Source organism: Ammospiza nelsoni, chromosome 2, assembly GCF_027579445.1.
Source record: "Ammospiza nelsoni isolate bAmmNel1 chromosome 2, bAmmNel1.pri, whole genome shotgun sequence".
Lineage (NCBI taxonomy): Eukaryota > Metazoa > Chordata > Aves > Passeriformes > Passerellidae > Ammospiza > Ammospiza nelsoni.
The window spans coordinates 16,502,689-16,525,686 of record NC_080634.1 but is presented as its reverse complement, the minus strand read 5'-3'; the positions used below and the strand labels follow the sequence as shown (position 1 = coordinate 16,525,686).

The following is a 22,998-nucleotide window of genomic DNA, read 5'->3' as shown; positions in this document are numbered from 1 at the left end:
TCTTATCAGTCATGCAGTGACATTCAATAGCCTGTTATCAGCAGATGCATCCCCAGAGGGAGGAGTGATTGAGATCATTCAGAGAGAGAGAAGGAAAACTGCCCACTTGACAAAAGACAACTCCATACAGATGGTAATAGAATACATCTTGCCTTGCAATGTGGAACAATGGTACAGGAGCACTTGGACATCCTCGAGAGAAAGATATTTGCTCTGTAATGCAAGGAAAAGCTTTGTCCAACAAACTTTGAGATTTCTTTGTTGCCCTGTTCACCTGCTGCCACATGTTGGGCTGTACAGGACTAGGCACATCATTTCTGCCTGGGCTCTGGCACTCGTGTGGCCACAGTCCATTCAGCTCCGATTGAGGCTGTGCCTGCAAGGAGAGTGAAACACACAGGTCAGCTGAGCTTGTGATGTTCACTTACTGCACACATTCCTGCATTTGCTCTAGAGCTGGAAAATGAGGGCTTTTCTTGGTGAATTCCTATTTTAAGATTTCAGAATGATTTCATCCTATACTGAGATGCAAACAAGTGCTGTCATTTCTTCCATGGCATTTATTTTGGTTTTAATTAAGTTCATTAACATATTTATCTACCCTCTTCACTTGGGAGTCTCTTAGTCTCTTACTGAACAGAAAACAAATTTTCTTCTCAGTTGCTGCTCTCTTTCTAAAGCTCTTGTGGTTTGCCAAGAATCTAGTCTATACCAAGTAAGATTTCATGGCAAATGGCATCCAACATCCTAAAATAAAGCTGATTTTCTTTACTATCTTTCAACTTCCTAAACTTTCTTGAACTCCTAAGAGCTGTCAGACCCCAACTTTAGGGTGTTGACAGTTACACAGGCTTTTCAAGGTGGGAAAAAGGAGTGAAGATTATGAGATGGTATCTTTTTCTAGGAATAAATATGTACCATTTTGTTACCCATTCTGTCACATTAAGATTTTTAAAGCCAGTGCCTGATTGCCATATAATATATAATGCTACATTTTTGGATTAATAGAGATTCTTCCCTCCCCTCTTTGATGCCTTTACTTACCTTTTGCTTAAAAATTCTTTTGCATCTTTTTCATGTATCCTTTCACTTACCTTTTTCAGTAGATAGCTATTTCAACATGGAATTTGTAAATACCAGCTATAACTGATTTTCTCTCTCTCTCGTGTTCTCTGACCATCAGTTTACTCTGTTCACAACTAGTGATGCACAGATATATCATCTATACTTCAGGTGATACTTAAGAAATCCTTCTATTCATCTCTTTTCAAAATAAATAACTTAATCTTGAAGCTGTGAATTTACAGCTTTGGAATACAGGAGGTTGCAATAATGACTGAATACCTGTTGGGCAGATACATTCTAATTACAGAAGTTGAATTAATTCAGTTTGATGGATGAAAACACTTCTGGCAATAATCAGGGAAGTAACTCAATTCCTAATAGAAAAGTCTATGTTTGAATACATCTGAAGCACTATTATAACACTGTAGGAGGGAGCTGTTGTTGTGCATTTATTTTTTCCCCAAAGTTTCTCTGTAGATAAAAGAGATGAAGAAGAGAATGGGTAGAGACACCTGAATTTTATTAGTTGTCTTTTAAAACATAAGTGTGTTTTAGTCTTGTGGACATTCTGCTCAAACTTTGGGAGTGGTGCCTTTGTCTAATTATTGCTGAAGTAAGAGACACAATTCCAATGTACTTGCAGGAAGTGTGCATATCTTTTATACAATAGAACATTATACCTGCCTTGTAATTTTTCCTCTTTAATGTGTGTCAGTAAGGCATTTGTGAATTCGGAATAGGGATTTTGTGCATGTGTTTGCTTGGATCTTTTTTCCTTCATCTGCAAGACTTGTTTTAGTAGGAGGAAATAACTTTATTATGAAAGAAGTATCAGCAAACTTAGCAAGAAGAATGCATTTGGTATTTATTGCCACTTGTGAGATTGTATTATGGTGACAACCTTTCAGCTAGAGATTTTATACCTGTTTTTGAATGCAAAGATGGGTGAATGGATTTGAAAAACAGTAACAAGAACTCTTCTTTGTTTTTGCTTAGATCCTTCAGATGATGAAGCTACTGAAAAAGCAAGTGAAAACAGGACAGCAACACGTCAAGACTCAGATTCCAAACCTGCTGTGAAAAAGAAAAGAAAGCAGGTCTGTAAATTAAGTAATTGTTTACTTTTACATAATACTTTTAGATAATGCATAGGGAAACATAATGTCCTTTTCTTCTGTCTGATCTGTTCTCTCTCATCTGTTCAGTTTTTGGGTTTTTTTAAATTATGTTGCCTTATTTGGAAGTGATCACATTCTAGTACATTTCAGCAAGAACTTCATGCTTGTTTTGTGTGAGTTGAGATTGCCAGGCCTGTCCTACAAAGTGACTGTCCAGTGGTACAAGCCTGGATGGTGCTACTGAGCATCCTCCCTTGCAATTTTTCCCTTTCCCTGCACACATGAAGTCTGGAAAGCCATATTTACTTGTTATACAGATTATCTACCCAAGCATGTCCCCAGTTCAAGGTCCAAGTGAAAAAGAATTTAGGTCTTCATGGATTGATGTTTTCTTACCCTTGCACTGCTAAAATCTTCATTTAATGCCAAGAGGAACTGTGTTGTTCAGCATTACGTGGAGTATGCCAAGGAACATCAGCATCACCCCAGTTTGAGGGAAAAAGTCATCTAGAGGTTGGCTGATTTTATGAAGTTTCATGTTTGAGGGTAAATTTGTTCTGCCTTTCTCATACCACCCAGGAGAATTGACTGAGTGGCTGTCAGAGAGCTAAAATTACATTGGAAGCTCTTTCTCCTTGAGGTTATGGATATCAATTTTGACCCCAAGGTCAATAGTAAATTCACTCTGTAATGCCTAGGCAACTGCCCAAGTGAAAGCCATTTGCAGGGATGTTCCCTTTTTGTAACAGAGAAGTGTAAACAACATGATAGCAATCACTATGCTTTTGGATGTCTTTCCAAAGAGACCAAAGGTGAAGTGATCCAAATATTCTGAATGAGATCAATGTTTTGATTAGGAAAGAGAACCAAGCAGTACAGGAGAAGGCTGTATTGCCTTTGTACATACTCTGCCAGGGGGTCAGATGCTGAGGGGTGAGAATTCTCTTGGAGCCACCTTTTATCACCATTTTCACTTAGGCATTTAGTAGTAGGTTAAGACTTTGGTTGGAAGGGTTGCTTGACCCTTTTTATAAGAACCTTAGAAAGGACAGCCAACACAAGTTACTTACCAAGGTAGCCTGGCACTGCTCAGCTGTAGCAGAACACCTGCCATTGCTCTTTCTGTCATATAAAGAATATCAGCCTGCATGTTGGAATCAGGTGATTTGATGTTTAGATGTGAAACTGCTAGAGGGAAATGCTTTATGGAGCTCAAAGTCATGGATGGGTTATTGCCAGTCTTTTAGACATACCAAATCAGAGTTATTTATGGAAAGCTGGTGGTTTTGTAGTTCTGGTGCAAATAACAAAACCCATTTTACTCACACTGCCTTATTCAGAGGCTAGAAGTTGTTCTGCAATGGACTTGGCACCTCAGAGCCTGTCACGAGACACCCCAACAGAGTAATGAGCATCCATGTTCCATGTCTGCAGGCTGTCCTCAGGCTAACAGTGAAATGAGTGATCTCTCTCCAGTCTGAGTGATGCAGTGATGTGTTTACTTTGTCACAAACCCCAAAAGTCAGAGTATGTGGTTGACCTGGAATGTAAACTTTCACACACATGCAAGACTGTTTTCACTCTACATTTGAATTTCCCATCACTTTGGCAACGTGTAAAGAAAAAAAGCTTGTTAGAAATATAATACAGGAAATATTTTATGCTCTGTGTATGATTAACAAACAAGGAATTTATGACATTTTAGTTCATAAATCACTGGTCTCGGCACAAATTTCCTGTTTTCTGCATTTTAAGAATTTCCATGTAAAAATAGCATAAAAACACAGAGCACAAGGGAGCAGTGTCAAAAACCAGTGGTTGTCTGCTTTGTGTCTTGCATAAGAAAAGCATGCAAATGACCTTTTCCTAAGGGTGGCATGCAAAGAGCTATTGCATGAGTAGGTAGACAACTAATGCTTGGATAAGGGTCAGAAGTTCAGGATAGATCAGATGCTGAAAAAAATAGTTTAGACTGCAGATCATCAAAGACATGTAAGTTTACAGCCATTCACCACCACAAAATTTCTCTTTTTATGTCACTATTTTTAATGTCTGAATAACATGGATTTACTATTGCTGGGCTAATAATTTAGGCATATTATACTATGCCTAAATATATATATGCAGTGTAAAGGAGGCAATTTTGAGTCTTAACATGCTTCTCTCTAAGGAAGCAAAGCTTTGACTACAAGCCTGCTGTGTGCTTGTGATACCTGCTGTTTCTGTGGCTGTTGAAAGAAAAGGTTACATAGTGCCTTCAAAAAGGAAGCCGTGGCATTGGGTGGTACTTTCAAATATTTGAATGAAGGCTTAACAGTGAGAAGGTTTTTATTTCAGAGAAATTTTTTCAGCTGTGTGGCACATGTCATTCTTTGCTCCTACTGATACGAGTTGGGAGTGTTTGCAGAGTTATGTAAAGCAGGTCATGATGTATAAGAAGGGAGAAATGGGCCCAAAGTGAATGAGTGACATTTTTCAGTATGCTGGAAGCAGCACTGGGATAGGGAACCATCAAACTCTACTAGAGGACAGAATTTCAGGTTGGCCCTTCTCTGACTTTTTGATTGCTTGTAGGTAGCCCTTGACTGAAGCAATGCAAAAGCTTGTTCTCTGCATAAAAGATGGTGTTGAACATAAAATTTATGATTAAAACACCTGGCTAATGGCCTTTAAGTATCTCTGGACAGCTGGGATGTGTAAGAGTAGAGCAGAGGGTAGCTCTGTTTCAGTCTCAGTGTCTGGGAATGCTAATGGTATAGGGATAGGAATGAAGAAACGTATGGTGGTGGTTTAAAAACACTTGAATTAGAGTCAGGACAGAGATTTTTAAAATAGCCGCAAACCAAAAATAAAGCAAGAAAACTTATATTAACTCTGGAAGACTTTTGTTAATTAAAGTGAGTTTCCACTTGCAGTCATTCCCTTCATTTCTAGTGAAGATAATCTTTGTTTATAGCTGAGAAAATCACAGGGGCAGAATTCTGTTGTTGAGGCAAGATATAATCCCTATCACAACTTCTCATGGGTTTTGATGCAGGCTGCATGACATTCCAGCTGTAGCTGTAGGGTGCTTTGCTAGCTGTACCAAGTCCCCAGCCAAACCTTCCCTGGTAATTCCTAAGTTTCCTTTCAATCCTTAACATTTCAATTCCTAATCCTTTCCTTTCAGAGCCACTGCTGTACAATACTCCCACCTTGGCAAGGGCAGTGGCTGGGGCTGCATCACAGCACAGAGAGTACGAGGTCATTTATTTGTGTTGAGCATGGTGGTTATCTGTTTTAATAGCTAATTTAGCAAGGGGAGTAGGGAGGAAAAGAAGGCATAATATAAACAATTAAACCTCAAAAAATGCTCCTAATAAGGCTGTGAGAGTTGGCTTGGACAGGCAGGAGTGTGCTGGGTTGGGTCATTTAGCACCGGTTGCCATGAACTGTCCTCCTGCTAAGGTGGGGCAGTGCAGGGAGGGCTCAGAAAGGCCCAGAAACTCTGAACTCCTCTTTGCTTTCCTTTGTCCCTCTTGGCCTGATTGAAGCTGCCTTCCCAAGGCAACACAGGAGCAGCTCCTCTGGCTTTCAGCTAGGCTCCCTTTCCTGCTGATACTTTTCCTTCAGGCTTTCCCCAGGGAGGAGTGCTGGATTTGCTGTTCCTGAGCTTTGGAATGCTCCATGTGATGAGTCTTCTCCACATTTTCTCACAAGAGCAGAGTTTTGCAGCCAAATGCATCATCGTGGCATGGAGCATTTTCCTGCAGCTCAGCCTATTTTCCCATTGCTCTTCAGCAAGTCACTTACTAAGTTCCAAAGCCTGTCCATGTAGATAAATGTACACTTCCATTAGGTAGAAGGCCCTAAAAAGGCAAGAGAATTGCTACACTCAAAACAAAAGAAGTCTGTGCCTTGTTTACTCTGTTTTGGACAATTTTAGGTGGTTATGGTCAAATCCTAGCCCTGGATTATGTGAACAGGGACTCTGGTACAAATGGACCAATTCAGCCTGTGCACTCAAGCACAAAAGAGGGTTAATGATAGCATCATGTATTTTTCTTGTGTGTGTTTGACCCTGCCAGCTATGAAAAGTCAAAGCAAGAATGGGGTAGGACAAATTTGAAACATGATTTCCTAAATTTTGTATTACAAGTGTAGAAGGAACTTCAGAGCATGATTGTTTCTAATTAATCTTGCCCAGTTCCATGTTATTTTTACTCTCTGGATGATCACCTTAGACCCAGTTATTTTAGAACACTACTGGCAAAGTTTAGAAAAATTATCATTCACAATAGCAGAGATTAAAAAATATAAATTTAGTGGTAAATTTTGTTCATATTTACCTTGTGATTTTTTTTGATGTATTAAAACCTGCTTTTCACCATTTTATGGAATTATGACTACACCCTGATTGCTTCAATTTTCTCTTCTTTTATTCCCTCTCTTGGTTGCAACAGCAATCTCAACTCCAAAATTACTTTACTTTACAAAATTACTATAACTGTAAGAATTTGATTCCTTCTAAGGGTGGGGAAGTTCAGTTTTAATTGTTTTTTCCTAGCCCAGCATTATCATTTCTGTATCTCCTCTTACCTCCTTTGCCTTCCTTTGGTGACTTTTTTCCTTACTTATTTTTTAATGTGTTTTGCAGCCTACAGAGTGTTTTTTAAGTCAGCCTGAAGAAAAGCAAGAGAGTGCTGTGAAGGCAAAGAAGAGGAAGAAGGTATGAGTGTCCCAGAGTGTGTTTGGGGTCTGGCAAGTGGGTTTAAATGCTGCTACAAGGTGCAGAATGGGGACAACCCCGTGGTGATGAGAAGTAACATGGTCATAATATTGCAACCTCTTTTAGAGAAGGAGAGAAATTCCTAATTTTTAAATCTTACTTGAGATACCTATTCCCAACCTGACCTGTGGCATTGTCTCTGTTCCACTCAAGGGTTGTTGTGGAAACCCAGGGCACTGGGAATATTTCTCTCTCTGCTGTGGAGTGCCTTGACCCCCAGGGGAGCGCTGACTTTGACCTTCATTAATGGAGAAAGTTTCCTAGACTTCAAGATATACTACAATCCACAAAAGTGCACAATAGATTATAGAGAGTAGTGTAGGTGTATCACTTGGTGAGAAACTTAGGTTTTGGGATTTTTAGTATGCTGTGGATGGAAGAAAGATGGAGGGCACAGAGGCACAGGGTGTTGTCCTGGGTTTCTTCTTCATGCTTCTTCTTCCTTCTTCTTCTTGGGTTTGTGTAGCATTTTGTGATTGGGCAGAAAAGTCCCCATTGATCTTTGGGATCAGTTATTGGGTTAAAAGGGAAAATAATCCAGGTGTCAGTTCTTAATTTGATAGTTTAGTCTTAAAAGACCTTGTAACCAGAGATTGTTACCCATTTTGTGCTTTGCTAATGAAAAACTGCCAAACTCACAGTAGTGAGACTGTTTTACTGATAAGAAACAGTAAACACCTGAGTCTGAACATGACCTGCCATCTCAAGTGCCTTCAATCCAGACCGAGAGAAACCAGCAGCTGGTTTTGCCACAGGTTGTGTATGTCTACACCCCACCTGCAATTGGTGCCCACCAGGAAAGGGTGACTGTATGGAAGAAAGGTGGAACTTCAGTTGCTGCAGAATGTGACCCATTCCCACAGTGTGGTCAGGCTCCAGCTGCTGTTCCATCTTTTGAGCCAAGGACTGTCCTTGTTCACTCCTTTCCTCTCTGCATAAGTATATAAATAAATACTCTGTATTGTCCCTCTGGCCATGCTCCATTCTCACCCACAACAACAAACACACCCTGCAGTCTAAATGGAGATTATCTGGCACCAGGCATATTAATTGTCTTTCTGTAGGGGGACAGACTGTGCATAGTTGGCACCCTCACAAGGCTGAGGGGTGGCCTTTTTATGTTATGTTAGCCCTCTTAACCATCCAGGGAATGGGAAGAAGGAAGAGCGGGATTTTGCTATCAATGTGGCTCTGGCAGAGTGAGTGCAGCACTCACTCCACTGGAGCCAGAGTGAAGGCATGCCATGGCAGGGGCTGGCAAACCCACCTAGCAAGGAACCCCATTCTCAGGCCAACAGCAGCTGCCTACTTACACCTTTGCTTTCAGTGGGCCCCTGAGCTGACATACACAGCTTGTCAAAAAATCCCATCAGGAAACATTTATTATGTTGATCTGTGGCTTCCAAACAAAGTGCCGTCTCCAAAAGTAACGAAAAAGGGGGGAAAGCCCTTTTGTTTTTAAGCATCTGGAATGAATTGAAAGAAAAATAATAAAACTTCCTGCATGAGGAACATTTCCCCACAGCACTCCTTGAAGGAAGAGAGTTTGCTCAGGTGTCCCTGCTCTTGCTCTTAAAGAATTTCTCATTGTATCAGGCTTCTCCCCTCCAGAGGGCAATAATTTTTTGAAGGAACCAAGTGGCACAATGAATAATGTATCAGTCCTGTGAATTACACTGAATTACCAGGTAAAATGAGCCTGATCTGTCTTGCTGTCTGCTAAATCAGAGGTTCCCAAATGTGGGTCATTTCACAGGCAGCTTGTGAGGCAGGGCTGGGGAGAAATGTCTGGGGTTGTTGGGAAGAACAATGGAGAGGTTTGGTTGTGGGTCTCACAGAGAGGCTGGCTGTGCTCCCACAGCCTCTGGTCATGCTTTGGGAGGGCACATGTTCCATGGCAGGAAAATACAACAGTGGTAAGTGAAGGGGAATCTTGGGAAGGAATGCTGCGGATGGAAGCACTGCAGAAACCTGCAGAACAGCCAGAGATCCTCCACAAAGTCTTCCAGGGACTGCAGAGGGCTTTGCACCAGGCCAGAGCTAGACTGAGAGGAAGGCAAAACCACTTCATCTCCATGTCTCCCACTGCCAAAGCTGGGGTCTTGCAAACCCACATGTGGCTTTTAGCAGGGCTGAAGCAGGCAGTGCCAAAGTGGGAAAGGCTGAGAGAGGCAGTGCTTGCCTTGCCTTTGCTGTTTTGGCAGCCCCCAGATGGCCCTTTCCTGTTCAGCATTCTGCCCCTCATGGTGCTGTTATTGGGGTGTTTGGGGTGTATTGGGCAAGAGGGACAGACAGAATGATGGGGGATGGAAGAGAGGAGGAAGTAGGTGCTGACATGGAGCGAGGGAAAGAATGGATGGAAGAAGGTCTGTCCCTGACATTACAGTTCCTGACATACTTCTCTTCAAAATTTTGATTGATCTTTGCTGTCCTGAACCTCAGCCTGCCAAACTAAAGGTACCCACCATCCCTCCAAAGCTGCCAAAAATTTTTCCAGATCCACCTCATCTCTGTGAAATCCCACTTTGCCTCAAAAATACAGACCCTTTTGTTCCATCCTCAGCACACCCTTCTGCTCCTTTTCATCTCTACTTATGCTACCCCTTGATGACGAGTTCAGTTGAGCTTACACAGCTGAGAAACCTTGAACTGTCCTTTCAAAATCTAAACACATCTCAGCAAGAACTAGAGAGGCATCACATTCTTGTCATTCTCTCCAGACTGCCTCTGTCCTTGCAAATTTGCTGTTTTCTAAAATACTTATCATTTGCTTCTCTTAAGTGCTGGCAATGGGAACCTTGGGCTATTCTAACCACATATTCCATTTAATTACAGCAAAAAATACAGCAATCCTGTCACTTCAGTGAGAATTTAGACCTGTTACTTGGTAACATTCCTAAGGTGCAGAACACAATCATTATGAACTCATGTTCAGTCTCTAAAAATTTTTATTTTTTTTTTTAAAACTTAGAGTGTGGGAGAGCAAAGCAGCTGTGAGTTCCTGCTGCTTGACCTGTGGTTCTGCTGTTTTAACAAATTTTCATCACCCTGGTGTGGTATTCTGTGCATATAGGTAACCATCTTCCCTTCCAAATATAGATAGAAGGTTACCCTGTTTAAATCAAAATATAACCACATCACATATTAGATTCCTGTTGATATGCCTTGAGAATCATAAACTAAAACAAATAAGGGGAAAAAAAGCCTGAACTTTCAATCTGATACTAAAGTGTAGCAATAGCAAAACTCAAAAAGAGCTTTCAGTTGTGTTTTTGTTACAGCAGCATTTCAGGTGAGTGCACAAGATTTTTAATGTTCAGGCTCACAGACCATCCTATGTAAGTATCTCAACTTGCATCTGAAGTCTGCATTCCTTCTAAAGACACAGGGAATCTTATCCCATTGTAAGATGTTTTCCCAATTAAGCCATAATTAAACTGATATAACTGTATAAAGATATGGAGAACATTTATGTACAGTGTTGTTAGCTAGCCAAAGAGCTATATAGAAATAGCATATTAACCATTTTACTTGGATTTTTTAGAAGAAGATTTCTGATATTCTGCAAAAATCTGCTCCAAAACCTGGTGTCCCTGCAGATCTACAAAATCTGCTTAGTCAACATTTTGGTGAAAACCGTTCTGTGATTGAAATAGAGGAATTAAAGCTGTCAGGTAACTTATCCTTTATTTAATATGTAAATAATGGGTTTTTTTCATGATACTATTGACTTTTTTTTCTGCAGAGGAAAGAAGACTTTTGGGGCATAATCGAGTTGTACTTTTTAATGAAAATATTTTCTTATTTTTCTTTTTTACTGTATATTAATTTGCTGTTTAAGTTGAAATGTTAGTTTCTTTGGAATAAATGCGAGGTTTCTTGGAGGAATGGAAATGAAACATTGTTTAGATATCTCCTTTTATTATAAAGTATTCATTTCTGAAGCTGACTTTTCTGATAATAATTTTAAGATTCCTAATAGTAGCTCCCAAGATGCTGTGAGAGATGTATTTTGTTCCTGGGATTATCTGAGTCAATGCATAATAAGGGGCTGACAGAAATAGACAAAGGAATAATGAGGCATCATTCTCATATGGGTATGAGATTTTGAATGCAGTGGTTACTCAGGGAGTGGCATGAATTGAGGTGATAATTTTGGTTCGTGTGTGAAGTGACCAAATTTTAGCCATGGGCACCCTTTTTGTTCCTGGTATCCTGCCTCCAGTTAAAAGCCAGATAGAAGAGGCAAAAAGCAAGACAGAGCAGGCTTAGCTTCTGTCAATTGGAGGTTGCATTGGAGATGATGGCAGTGTTGAACTTCTCTGCCTCTCCTGTGCAGACACTGTCCATTATTTGCTGGTAGAGCTCATGAACAGCAGCAGCCTGGTAACCAACCTGCACTCACCTTTGGGACTTCTTGAACTGTCAGTGACCTGTGCCCAATGCAGGAGCCTTCTAGTCCAGCAGTGCTTTTGCTTTATTAATGCATAAACCTGTCTCTAGGTGCTCTTCCTTAATCCCCATGGTTCTAGGTGAACCCTTCATTATTTCTGTGGGGCAGTCTCAGCTTTGTTTCTGGATCAAGAAAACCTGGAAAAATCCCATATAGATTTCTTTGAAAAGCTTGTGTTAAGTATTTTTTTGGTATATAAGATTTTTAGGAAATAATAAATTGGTTTGGTTTCTTTCTTGTTAAAAGAGCCCTTTGGGCTACTGAAGTCACCCATTTCCATATGTGTTGGATGGCTATATTTTTCCTTAATTTTTTTGCTGGGAGTTGAAGGCTTAGAGTGCCAAGGAGTTTATGAACTTGTACAGCTGTCAAGTCATTCACGTCAAAGCACCGAGTAAATAACAAGCAGCTACTTTGGAGTGGTGTGTCCCTGTTCACTGGCAAAGTGCAGAAGGTCAGGGTTGGTCAGAAAGTCAGCATGGTCTCTTGCTGCAGTCTGGAGCTGTGTGTTTCTTCCCCCCCTTCTGAAACTTCTATTTAAAACTGTTGTGAATACTGCAGTGTTGGTGAGGAGTCAGTGACTGAAGCTGTGTCCTTCAGAAAGGACCTCTTGAGCTGTCAGTCATTAATGAGAACATGTATTCAGAAGATCAGCCCCTGCCCATCCCTACCAGCATCAAGTGCATCTTTTAAACATGATTTTTAAAGTAAATCAGCTGCTGATGCTTCAGTTGTACATACTTATTTCCTTTGAAGCTCAAGTTCCAGTAAATGTCAGCCTCAGGATTTAATAGGAATCAGTGCAAAATAAAAGGTTTTAGCAAGACAGGACTTAGAGCCAGGCATTGGCTACAAAGCAAGTTTGTTGCATTGTCTGTTCTGATGGAGATCTTGGATGGATGCTCTCAGCATTAGCACAGTGCACCATCCATGTGAGCATGAATAATGTCTTTGAAGAAAACTCCTTAGTTTAGAAAATGTGTTAGCAAATATCCATTGGCACCCTGAGGGGCTGTGCTTCGTGCAAGATGGTGACAAATATGTTAGTCTTTAAGGACAGAAGAATTGTTAATGCTCTGCAAAAGCATGTTGTTCCATCAGGGAAAGAGCCCTTAACAACAGTGTCAAGTTTTCAGACCATGGAATTTTAATCACCTTTTTAAGAACTTTGATTTTCTGTATAGGCATGAGAAAGGACCTTCCAAAGAACCTGTTAGGACCTCCATTGCCATTATATGAAATTAAATGGCATGTCTGCCACAGAGTGCTTTTAAAAGACACTGTTAACAGTGACCAGAGAAAAGAAGTCAGCAAGAAATGGAGAAAGAGAAAAGCAATGAAAATGCTGTGGAGGTGTTGCTGTTAGGGTTGATATAGTTAGGTGGATTGCCACAATATGAAAGACCAGAAGGTGAACAAACTTAACTTACTGACAAGTAAATTATTCGTTGATTCTTGCATTTACACAGTATGAATCATTTGAGGGATGTACAAACATATTTCATCTCAGGTACATTGGAGGAACAGTCTAGGGGTGTAAGGCTTTTGGCTGAGGCTTTGATTCATTGTGACAAAGACATATGAAAACTTTCTTTAAAGCATGTGATCACACCTGTACAGCAGCCCAGTATTCAAGGTTTCAGGCTGGGTGAAAAAAAAGAAATTGCAATTCAGAGATGTTACCTTCATTGATTTAACCCATACAAAGTTTCTTCTACATTAATTTTTGTTTCAGAAATGGTAATTTATTGATGATGGATTTATGAAGGTGGGATTCCATCAACATAACTAGTGGTTTTACTGCAAACATATGTTCTCCCTTTGCTGTTAAAATACACCACAAAAATATTTTTTCCTGTATGTTTTCAGATTCCTGCTTTTTGCCAGCCAATGATCTTACCCACAGTTTTTCTTCATACCTGAAGGAAAGTGAGTTTAAATGTTGGTCTGGATAAAAGTTGTATGAAAATATAGTTAAGGCAATATTACTGCAATTTTATATGTAGCTCCAAATATTGCTTATTATGAAATATTAATTACTTTAAGGCTTTTAATTTTTTTTAATGACAGGTCTTTTTTTCTGGTTCTTATTTAGTTTATAACTTTTTTCTTTTTTTTTTATCAAAAATGTTCTAGGCTTTCTCATAATTTCTAGGGATTATTTGTCAGTAATTTATTGTGACTTCATGAGTAAGTGTATGTATTATCTTAGAATTAAAGTCCTGCAGCTGTCTGCTGACATGAACCAAGTGAATTTTTTTTTTCTTTGTATATTTATGTAGAACTTCTGGTCTGGTAAATGTATCTTTGCAGATGGTTTTCTCTGATACAAATTGCCATATGTGGCAAATGAAGACAATAAGCTCATCACCTTAAAAACTGTTGATTGTTAATGCTTATCTAGTTTTTTCAGTTATGTGATATTTCTGTATTTTATTTATTTTGGGCATTTCATTTTCCAGTTTCTCAGCCATGACTAAATACAAAAGCGATGCCAAAGTTCCAGAACTCAGAGGAGTCAGCATGTGTGTTCTTGCTGCTGGCTACCATTCATCATGTACTCTAGTAATTTAAAACTGTGGCATTTAGTACTTTGTGTGGCTACAAGGTCTTTTCCATTGCAGTCTGTCCGAAGTGGGCGAAGCTCCGGAGGAACCACAAGGAGAAGAAGTCAGTGGTGATGTTGGTTCTCTGCAGCTCTGCCCTGCGCTCCTTGGAGCTCATCAAGTATGTCAGCAGCAAGGGCTGTGTTGAGGTTGGCAGCCGGTCAGGAGTTTTGGCTTGGAACCACAGGCAAAAAGGCAAAACTGGGACACTGTCCTCTGCTAGCCAGCAAATTCACTGCCTCCAACTGATGTAATATCCCTTCCTTCTTTAAACTCTGGGAACATGGTGTTCGGATTTGGACTCAAGTAATGCTCAGGACTTCAGTTGCCTGGGAAGCTTTACTTTTGTTAAAAACCAAAAGTAAAGTGTAATCAATTTAGGGGAAACATGGAACATGTTATACTTGGGAACAGAGTAAGCCCAAAAAGCATCATGATCCACCACTAGAAGTCAAGGCTTTGCATCAAAGGCAGTGAGGACATGGAATTTCAGATGCCAAGGTGTGTCTGGCCTGAGTGCCTCCAGGTTTGTGTCAGTGTTCTCAGCTGGCTCAGGCTGGCAAAACTGCTGGGCAGAGATGACAAGTTTCAGTGTGCCCTGTCGCCATTTTTTCCCCTTCTCTTTCCTCCCACTTCTCATGCAGAAGTTTTGATGACTCTGATGAATTGGATACATCACAAATTTCATGGTTGTCTTCTATGTCTTGACCCTACTTAACTGTCAGTACAAACTGCGATGGAGATTTGGGAAGTTTGATTCCATGACACAGATATAAGCATAGATAAGGCAGATAAGTGCCAGTCATGCATGCAGAGACTAGCACCTGAGACTTGGGTGGTTTTGATGTAGATAAACCTGTAGCTTTGCAAATTAGAAATGTGTTGCACTGCAAGAAGCATGCAGAACAAGTTGTCTTAAATGTCATTCAACAAATACTGAATATGCTGTCTTGTGTTTAATGAATACAGAACATACATACATACAGATTTGTTATGGTGTGCCAAAAGGGAGTGTCAGAAAAACAAGTCAAGGTTTCTAACAAATTCGTTTGGTTAATTGGAATTTGGATAATGTCTGCAGTAAAGACAGTGGCAGCCTAGGTTGTCCCAGCAGCCATGCTGCAGGAAGTCTGAAATGTAGATTTATCCATACACAGATCCTTCCTTTTCTGCACACACACTCATATTCATTAATGCCTTTATCTCAGTAACTGAATTGTTTTTTAATTAGGATTTGGTGATTAACCAGTTTTGAACTAAGCTAGCTGTGAAAGCACAGGCCGTAATATTAAATGTTATCTGACAATCTATCTAAACAATATTGCCCTGGTATCTTCCACTGTGTCTGTTCAGTTGTTGATCTCTGTTGATGAGTAGCAAACAAGAATGTACACAGTGTTCAGAGTACAACCAGAATTCACTGGGGGACTGTGTGTGTCTCAAATGTATTGAGAAATGCCAGTTGGTTTTTCTTTCCTCATGTGTGGTCTTAAGCCCAGCCCTGCTTCTTGTACTTCACCGTTCTTTTTTGTTATTAGGTCAATGACAGCCTTTAAAGGAGATTGCAGAGTCATCAAGTTGTTTGCAAAGCACATAAAGGTAGGCAACTTTAATAGAGCAAGTAAACAGCTAAATAGAGTGATACAATTTTCTTTTTAAAACCTTTGGCAGTAGTGCCTTTCATACAGTGTTCATATGAAGTTCCTTGCTTTAGGTAGTGCTTCCTTTGGTAGCCCATTGCTGCAGTGGGAAGAATTTCACTAAGCACCATCTCCAGTAGCTCTGGTGCAACCCTGTGCAGAATGCAGATGCTGGTGCACCTGCTGAGTTCCACTGTTCACATCCCCATCAGGTGCTCCTTCAGTGCCAGCAGGCTCACACACACAGCTCTGTGCAAGCAAACTGTCCACCACCCACTCTTGGATTCTGAAAATTGAATGCCTGGATCCCCAGTATCCACACCTGTTAAAAAGCACAAATTATTGAGAATAACGAATGGACATTTGGCCTTCGATATAAATGCTGTCAAACACGCAAATGTCATTTGCTTTATTTCACCTTTTTCCAGTATCTTCGTCTTGAAGGATTTCTGAGTTAATTCAAGTTTTTCAGTATTCCAGAGCATTTGTTTAAATGCTGAAGGATTCTTGCTGTTCTCACCTCCAAAAATAGTTGGTGCAATAGCAGATTTTTAAAGTTAAAAAAGATTGAACCTCTAGAGAAGTGTGATGCCCAGCTGGCTTGCTATGTTTCTTAAACTTTCTTCCAGATATAATCATCTGACAGTTTGAAAGGCAAATATCATTTGTTACTTGATGGTGTTCTAGAAAGAAATACAATGAGATCTTGAATTTATTTCCAATTCCTTGAGAAGAAATTTTAAGACAATTATGGGTTTACTGTTGATTTTTCTTTCTCTTCAAATTAGATAAAGGAACAAATGAATATGTTGGAGAAAGGCATGTTCCACATTGGGGTTGGAACTCCTGGGAGAGTAAAGGCACTAGTGGAGCAAGGTAGGAGAACAAGGAGAGTTTCCTCCCTTGGCATTTTCTATTTGGTCTCATGAGAAGTGAAACTTAAACTGCTTTTTTTGAGGTTGACATGAATGTGTAGATTTGGGTACTAAACTGTATGGTTCTGTTTCTTCACTTGTGCTATGTCAGTCAAAACAAGATCAGGGTTCTGGTATTTTGTTTTATGATCACTTTGGGTTGGCATAAGCCAGTATTAGCAGAGAAAGGCAGAGAAATGCTTCCTCTCACCTGCCAGTCAGTGCTTATTCCCTCTTCCTGCTCCCTGTGCAAGCCTAAGAGTCTATGTGGCAGCTCAGTGAAATTGCCCCAATTAAACCAAAACCAGCATGCACACAAAGTCAGGTAATGAGCAGGCAGAGGTGGGGGACTTCCTCTTTTGGCAGAAATACTGATTTATGCTGACTTGAAAGTGATTGCAAAACCATAGTGTGAGATTTAAAGCTCCAGGAAACCAAACACTGCAAGTGGATCAAAAGGGAACAGTGGCAGAAGTCACTGTATCATATGTTACTGTGAGCTTAGTGTAAACTTTTGTGAGGGGTGTAGGAAAGATCTGCTTGCTGATTTGATCTTATTTCTCATTTGCCTGTAATAAAAGTAATTATTCTCTTTAAATCTTTTAAATTTTGAGTATTTTTACTTACTCAATAGACAGCATGTACACAAAGAAAAAGAAACAACAAAGTGACAAGACGATAAGGCAATTCTTTCTATTCCTCTTATGCAAGACACTGTCTTGCTCTGACTGTGGTCTCTTGGTCAGGGACATCAGGCAGTGGGTTTGGGACTCTACTGCTCCTTCCAAAAGAGTGCAGGAGTAATGTTTTGTTGCTTCCACCAAGATTAAATGTTGGTGCTCAGCACATCAGCACATTGCCATGAGAGTAGTGAGGCACTGGAACAGGTTGCCAGAGAAGCTGTGGATGGCCCATGCCTGGAAATATTAAATTTTATCCCAAGTTCTAGTTCTTTTTTGACAGTTCAGTGTTGCAGTGCTGGGACACTTAGGGAAGGGAGAGGAATCAAAACTGATGGGAAAAAATGGTGAGCATCATGTAGAAGACCAGGGAAAAAAATAGGAGAACTTCTGAAAAGCAAGTTCAGAAAGGACCTTCTTTTTCAACACCACTTATTTGAAGGATAAAGAAATTGTTCAGCAGCACCACTGACCTGACTCATATTCACAGAGCACCCTGTCCTGTGAATTGCTGAACACTGTCTATTCCTGTTAACATCAATTTTCAGGTTAGGGTCCTTGTAACTTACCGGTGACATCAGCTGTGGAAATTCAATTCCTGTGGTTTCATCAAAAGGAAGCTTGAGGAATTACTTTCTGGCAGGATGTTAAGCTCTTGACAAGTCTGGCAGCAGTAGTTGTTCTGCTTTTGTTTTTATCTTCCAAAAAGGCATGAGATTATGTGGCTAAGGGAGTTTGCAGTGTCAGTGCATTAGTTTTCCAAGCATCAAATGCAGTACTTAAGTGTTCAAAGATTAGTTTCCTTGGAAACAGACAGCAAAAGATGTAAAAGCCAAAAATCATTTTGATAAGCACATGTAATATTATCTTGGTAATAAAAATTATGTTGCCTTTTTAGATGCCCTGTGCTTAAACTCTGTGAAATATATGATTCTGGATTGGAACTGGAGAGATCAGAAACTGAGGAGAATGATGGACATCCCTGAGGTATTGTATATGTTCTATTCTGTGTATTAAGTACTTCTGTTGGTAGCTCTCAGGTCTTGGTCAGTAAAGTTTTCTTTCTGTAAAGCTGTCTTCAGTGGGAAAGGAACACAAAGAAGTTCACATTGACTGAGAAGTCTGTACTCCTGGGTCTCAAAATAATCTCCTGAAAAAGAGTTTTTCCTTTTCTGTTGCAAGTCACAGCTGTGACTTCTATGGTTGTGCTGTGAGTTTCACCTGGTTATGCTCCATGGATATTCTACCTGTCCCTAGGAAGTTCCTCAGCAGGAGGACTTTGTACAGAGTCCTAAACTTCGACAAATGAGAGAGATGGGCATCACCAAATGTGTGAAATTTAACAAAGGGGAGTGCTGGATTCTGCACCTGGAATGAGGCAGCCCTGGATATACAGACAGACTGGGGAATGAGACATTGGAAAGCAGCACCCTGGAAAGGGACCTGGAGGTCCTGGTTGATGGAAAGTTGAATCTGGCCTCACCTGGAATATTGTGTGTAGTTCTGGTCACAACATAATGAGGGTATAAAGCTGTTAGAAAGTGTCCAAAGTAGGGTCATGAGGATGGAGAAAGGCCTCGAGGGAGAGCCCTGTGAGGAGGGGCTGAGGTCCCTTGGGCTGTTCAGCCTTGAGAAGAGGAGGCTGAGGAGACACCTCATTGCAGTTATGGCTTCCTTGTGAGGGTGACAGGATGGGCAGACACTGATCTCTGCTCTGTGGTGACAGTGACAGGGTCTGTGGGAGTGGCCTGAAGTTGTATCAGGGGAGGTTTCAGTTGGATGTTAGGTTTTTCATCCAGAGGGTGGTTGGACACTAGAAAAGGCTCCCCAGGGAAGTGGTCACAGCACCAGCCTGACAGACTTTGAGTGTTTAGACAACACTCTCAGGCACAGGATGTGACTCTTGGGGTGTCCTGTGCAAGGCCAGGATTTGGACTTGATCCTTGTGGATCCCTTCCAACTCAGCATATGCTGTGACTCAGTGAAAAATTTCCTCAAAAACTAAACAAAACTATGGCCAAACGTCTATGTTTCTCCACCTGAGAGCAAAATAACATCACATGAGTAAATCTGCAGACAGTTCTCTTTTCTTTTCTTTCTTTGTTTCTTTTGACAAGAAGTAGGATACAAACAACTTAGACCCATCCATCACTTGTGCACTCCTTCTAAGATAATTCCCAATTCTTTCCAGTTCTGTAATCCAGCTTTTATATTTCTTGCTGTAACAAGCTGTGTTTACAGTCTGTGGTGGGGCATCACCTATTTCTAGCCAGATGAAGAGGCAGTTTCCTCCATTAATGCTTGTTAGAAAGCTCCCAATTTCCTGCACAGTGTCTTGAGGTTTTGTCCGTTTAGAGCAGGCCCATACATGGAAGGAATCTCCAGGGAAAAGATTGCATATAAACATTAAAAAAGATTGCATATTCTTTTGCATATAAACATTAAGCTGTTTCACAAGTGAAACAAATTATCAATCATTAATCCATTTATGTACTTGTCCTAAGTATTTGAATGTGCTGCATTTTACAGCCCCACATACACAAAACAAAACTAAAAAAATACATTGAAGAAATTAAGTAGCAAAAAATCCCCTGCCTTTGCCTTTTTGGCGGCAAGGAGGCTCCCTCTTGTGGCTAATACATAAGGCTTTTTTGTATAATACATAAGGCTTTTTTTGTATGGGGCTTGCACTTACCTGTAAGTTTTTTAAAGAACAGAAAACATGAAATCACAGACAGTACAACACAAAATCACAGGCAGTACAAAAGGTGTTGATGGCAGTGGGATGGATTTTTTAAGTTAGCTGAAGTCAACATCAATAAAGTGGATCATAGGTGATCCACCTCCAAAAAATGAAATGATGTTGCCACTATTTCATTTTGGCTATTGCAAACCTCAAGTATATCTTTCAGCTCACTGTAGGCAGCATCACAGTAGTTCTGTGTGTCTGTCTAGAAATATAGGCCTAAAGTTGTGACTCCAAGTCTGTTTCATGAAGGCAAAATCCTAAGGCTGTCTTAGCATAAAAATTTAAAGCTTAGTTAAAGTTAAACCTGGGTAATTAAGAACACTGGACCATCATATATTGTGTTAGGATAAGCAATAGATATTTGTGTGTGATTACAGAATAGTGAATACATAACAGAAAAGTCTTCAAACTGCTCTTGGCTCATGGAACCCATCATAAAGGAAGGTTTTTACATCTTGGGCTTTATAAGTGGAGTATTTAGCAGGTACTTATCCCACTGCAGACATCAGGCAGATTCCTTAAAGTTGTGTATAAGGAATGTCAAAAGCGAAAGACACCCAAATAATGTTTTGGTGATATCTTAACATCACATATAAACCAATGAGATGTTCTAGCAACTTGTGGGCTTCAAATATGGAATACAGTCCTAGTCAGCCTTTCTCATTTTATAGAAAAATGTCAAATACATGCTATGAATACTCATAAGTTGTCTCAAAGAGAGGAAATACAGTAGCAAAGGCAATTTTTAGAGTAGGCTGTTTGATGTACTAATTTATTTTACCTGTGTTAGTTATGGAGGCAAAATTGTACACTTAAAGTTAGAAACTCAGCATACTGGCCTATTTTCAGTGCAAATGTCAATTATCAATAATTTCTTTGCATTCTTAAGAATTTTGCTGAATTTTATTGTTTTTAAACCAGAAAGCAAGAACAACTGGAAGCTCATGCCCATTGTACTTGCTGTTTTGGTAGTCACATGATGTTCAGTGGAGAATTATGTACACAGAATTCTATTTATATTCTAATATATTAGAATATTATAATATATAACATTATAATATAATTGTTATAATATTGTATTTATATTTTAATAAATATATGAATTTAAAAGCACATAGATCATCCCACGTGGCAGTTCTATATGCCATCATATCCACACAAGGGATGGTGCCCTGATCCACTGCTGTCAGCTCCCTCAGCATCTCATTAGTTAATGCTGCTGGAATTTTTCATTCTCTGTTCCTGTGTGTCCCACTTCATTCATCCCAAACAATGGAGAGAGGAGGAGATGAAAGCTCCCAAAGAAACCACAGGAGAAGTGAATGAGTTTATCAGACTTTGTCTTGGCACACTGGAATTGACATAAAGCATAAAGGTGTAAATAAAAATGGATTGTATACTATTTGATCTGACCAAAGGACAAGCTTCCTTTGAACAAAACCCAATACTGTATTTTTTGCAAACAAGACACACACCAAGCCTTCAGTAAATTTGAAAATATGTTAAGTTTAAGTTGCATACGTCATGAAAATGAAAGGTTTGTGAGAAAATGACTTGTGATAGAAAGACAACTGTGTTCACCTTCATGTAGCACATCCAGTCTGAAATTGAGGCTGGCTGGGCTTTCTTACATCATTTATTCCTCTGCAAAGTGAAGGCATGAAAGAATATAATCCTGAGAGAAAACCTGCAAACAAGGGATTTGTAGGTGGTAAGAGGGAGCTATAAGGAAACTCTGGACTAAGTATGTTGATAAAGAATCCTGTGTTCCTTCTGAAGTATGAAGTCAATATTTACTCTGTAATACATTTGTTTTATCTTTAGATAAACCATAAGCCACGGCCATATCAGTGTCATAAACCAAAGTACTTTGTACTGCAGCACAGCAGACCTGACCTTCATGCTCACTTTCATTCAGGTGTCTCAGACAGACAGGGCTGTGCCTCTTGCACTGCCCTTCATCTGCTTTATGCCAATTGTTGCTCTGGAAAGTTCTGTGGGGATTGTGCAGCCCAGGATGGGCCTTTTGCTGTGGTATGCTTTATCAACTCTGCCAATGACAAACTTTCTGTAGCCATGTGAAAGGGGACTTCAGGGCTGCAGGGCAAATGATGGGTCTTTTAAAAACTGGCAGTGTTCTAGAGGACCTTGTATAGGAATCTCTTCTTTAATTTCTATGGTAAGGTGCCTGAGTAAATAAATAATAGTATCATTATCAGTAACTTCTTATGCTTTCTTGGATTTTCTTTTCTTCAGATAAAGAAAGAAACAATTGACCTACTGGAGAAGAGTATTATAAAGCTGTGCAGAGATGGATCTGTGAAGCTGGGACTCTTTTAATAGTTTACAATCAAGGAAGTAATTTACAGCTGCATTTTACTATTATCCTGGCTACAACTGAATTTTGACTTTTCAGAGGTCTCAATACAGAAGGCACATTGCAACTTTTTCTGAGTTTTCTTTTAATAAAAACCTAGATGTTTTGTTTGTAGTTCTAGTATTATTTTTCTTGCAGGAGCAATGTCATACTGAAACCAGAGTTACACTGCTTTCACCTGCTAGATTTACTACTACATGTCACAAGTAAGACTTTGAAGATGAGCAAATATGGGTGTGAAAGTTTTTGCACAGCTCAGTTTTCTGTTCCCTCCCTGTGCTGTCCCAAATGAGACGTGTATTTCTCTCATGAGAGTGGTAATCTACTTGCTCTTGGGGGGTCTTTGAAAAAGTTGTATGAATTTCAGTAACATGTTGAAAAGGTATTTTTCACCTATCTGTTCTGGAGCTAACCAAATGCTGCTTTTTGCTCTTACATGATAAATTATCTGTGCATTATACTGAGATTTTATTTTGGTTAAACTGTTGAAGTGTGCAAAAAGTATTCTTATGTTTGTCCATTTAAATTAAAAGGAGGTATCTCTGGGTGATTCTTTTGTTATTGCAGATAGTAGGGAATGGATGGATTCTTTTTCAGAGAATGAGATGAATAGAGATGAAGAAATCAT

The 22,998-nt window shown here is 39.8% G+C and overlaps 1 protein-coding gene across 2 annotated transcripts in view; it reads left to right on the top strand.

The window, feature by feature from the left end:
* The window catches only part of CMSS1 (cms1 ribosomal small subunit homolog), a 223,527-nt gene extending 200,607 nt beyond the window's left edge, over positions 1 to 22,920 (top strand). For both annotated transcript variants that reach the window (XM_059493008.1, XM_059493017.1), the window contains 9 exons: positions 2,062 to 2,162; positions 6,820 to 6,891; positions 10,496 to 10,625; positions 13,274 to 13,333; positions 14,029 to 14,131; positions 15,549 to 15,609; positions 16,439 to 16,526; positions 18,143 to 18,231; positions 22,250 to 22,920. In XM_059493008.1, coding sequence (XP_059348991.1) covers positions 2,062 to 2,162; positions 6,820 to 6,891; positions 10,496 to 10,625; positions 13,274 to 13,333; positions 14,029 to 14,131; positions 15,549 to 15,609; positions 16,439 to 16,526; positions 18,143 to 18,231; positions 22,250 to 22,333 — 788 coding nt within the window. In that variant the 3' untranslated portion in view covers positions 22,334 to 22,920. The remainder of the gene's footprint in view (positions 1 to 2,061; positions 2,163 to 6,819; positions 6,892 to 10,495; positions 10,626 to 13,273; positions 13,334 to 14,028; positions 14,132 to 15,548; positions 15,610 to 16,438; positions 16,527 to 18,142; positions 18,232 to 22,249) is intronic.
* Positions 22,921 to 22,998: the final 78 nt, after the last annotated feature.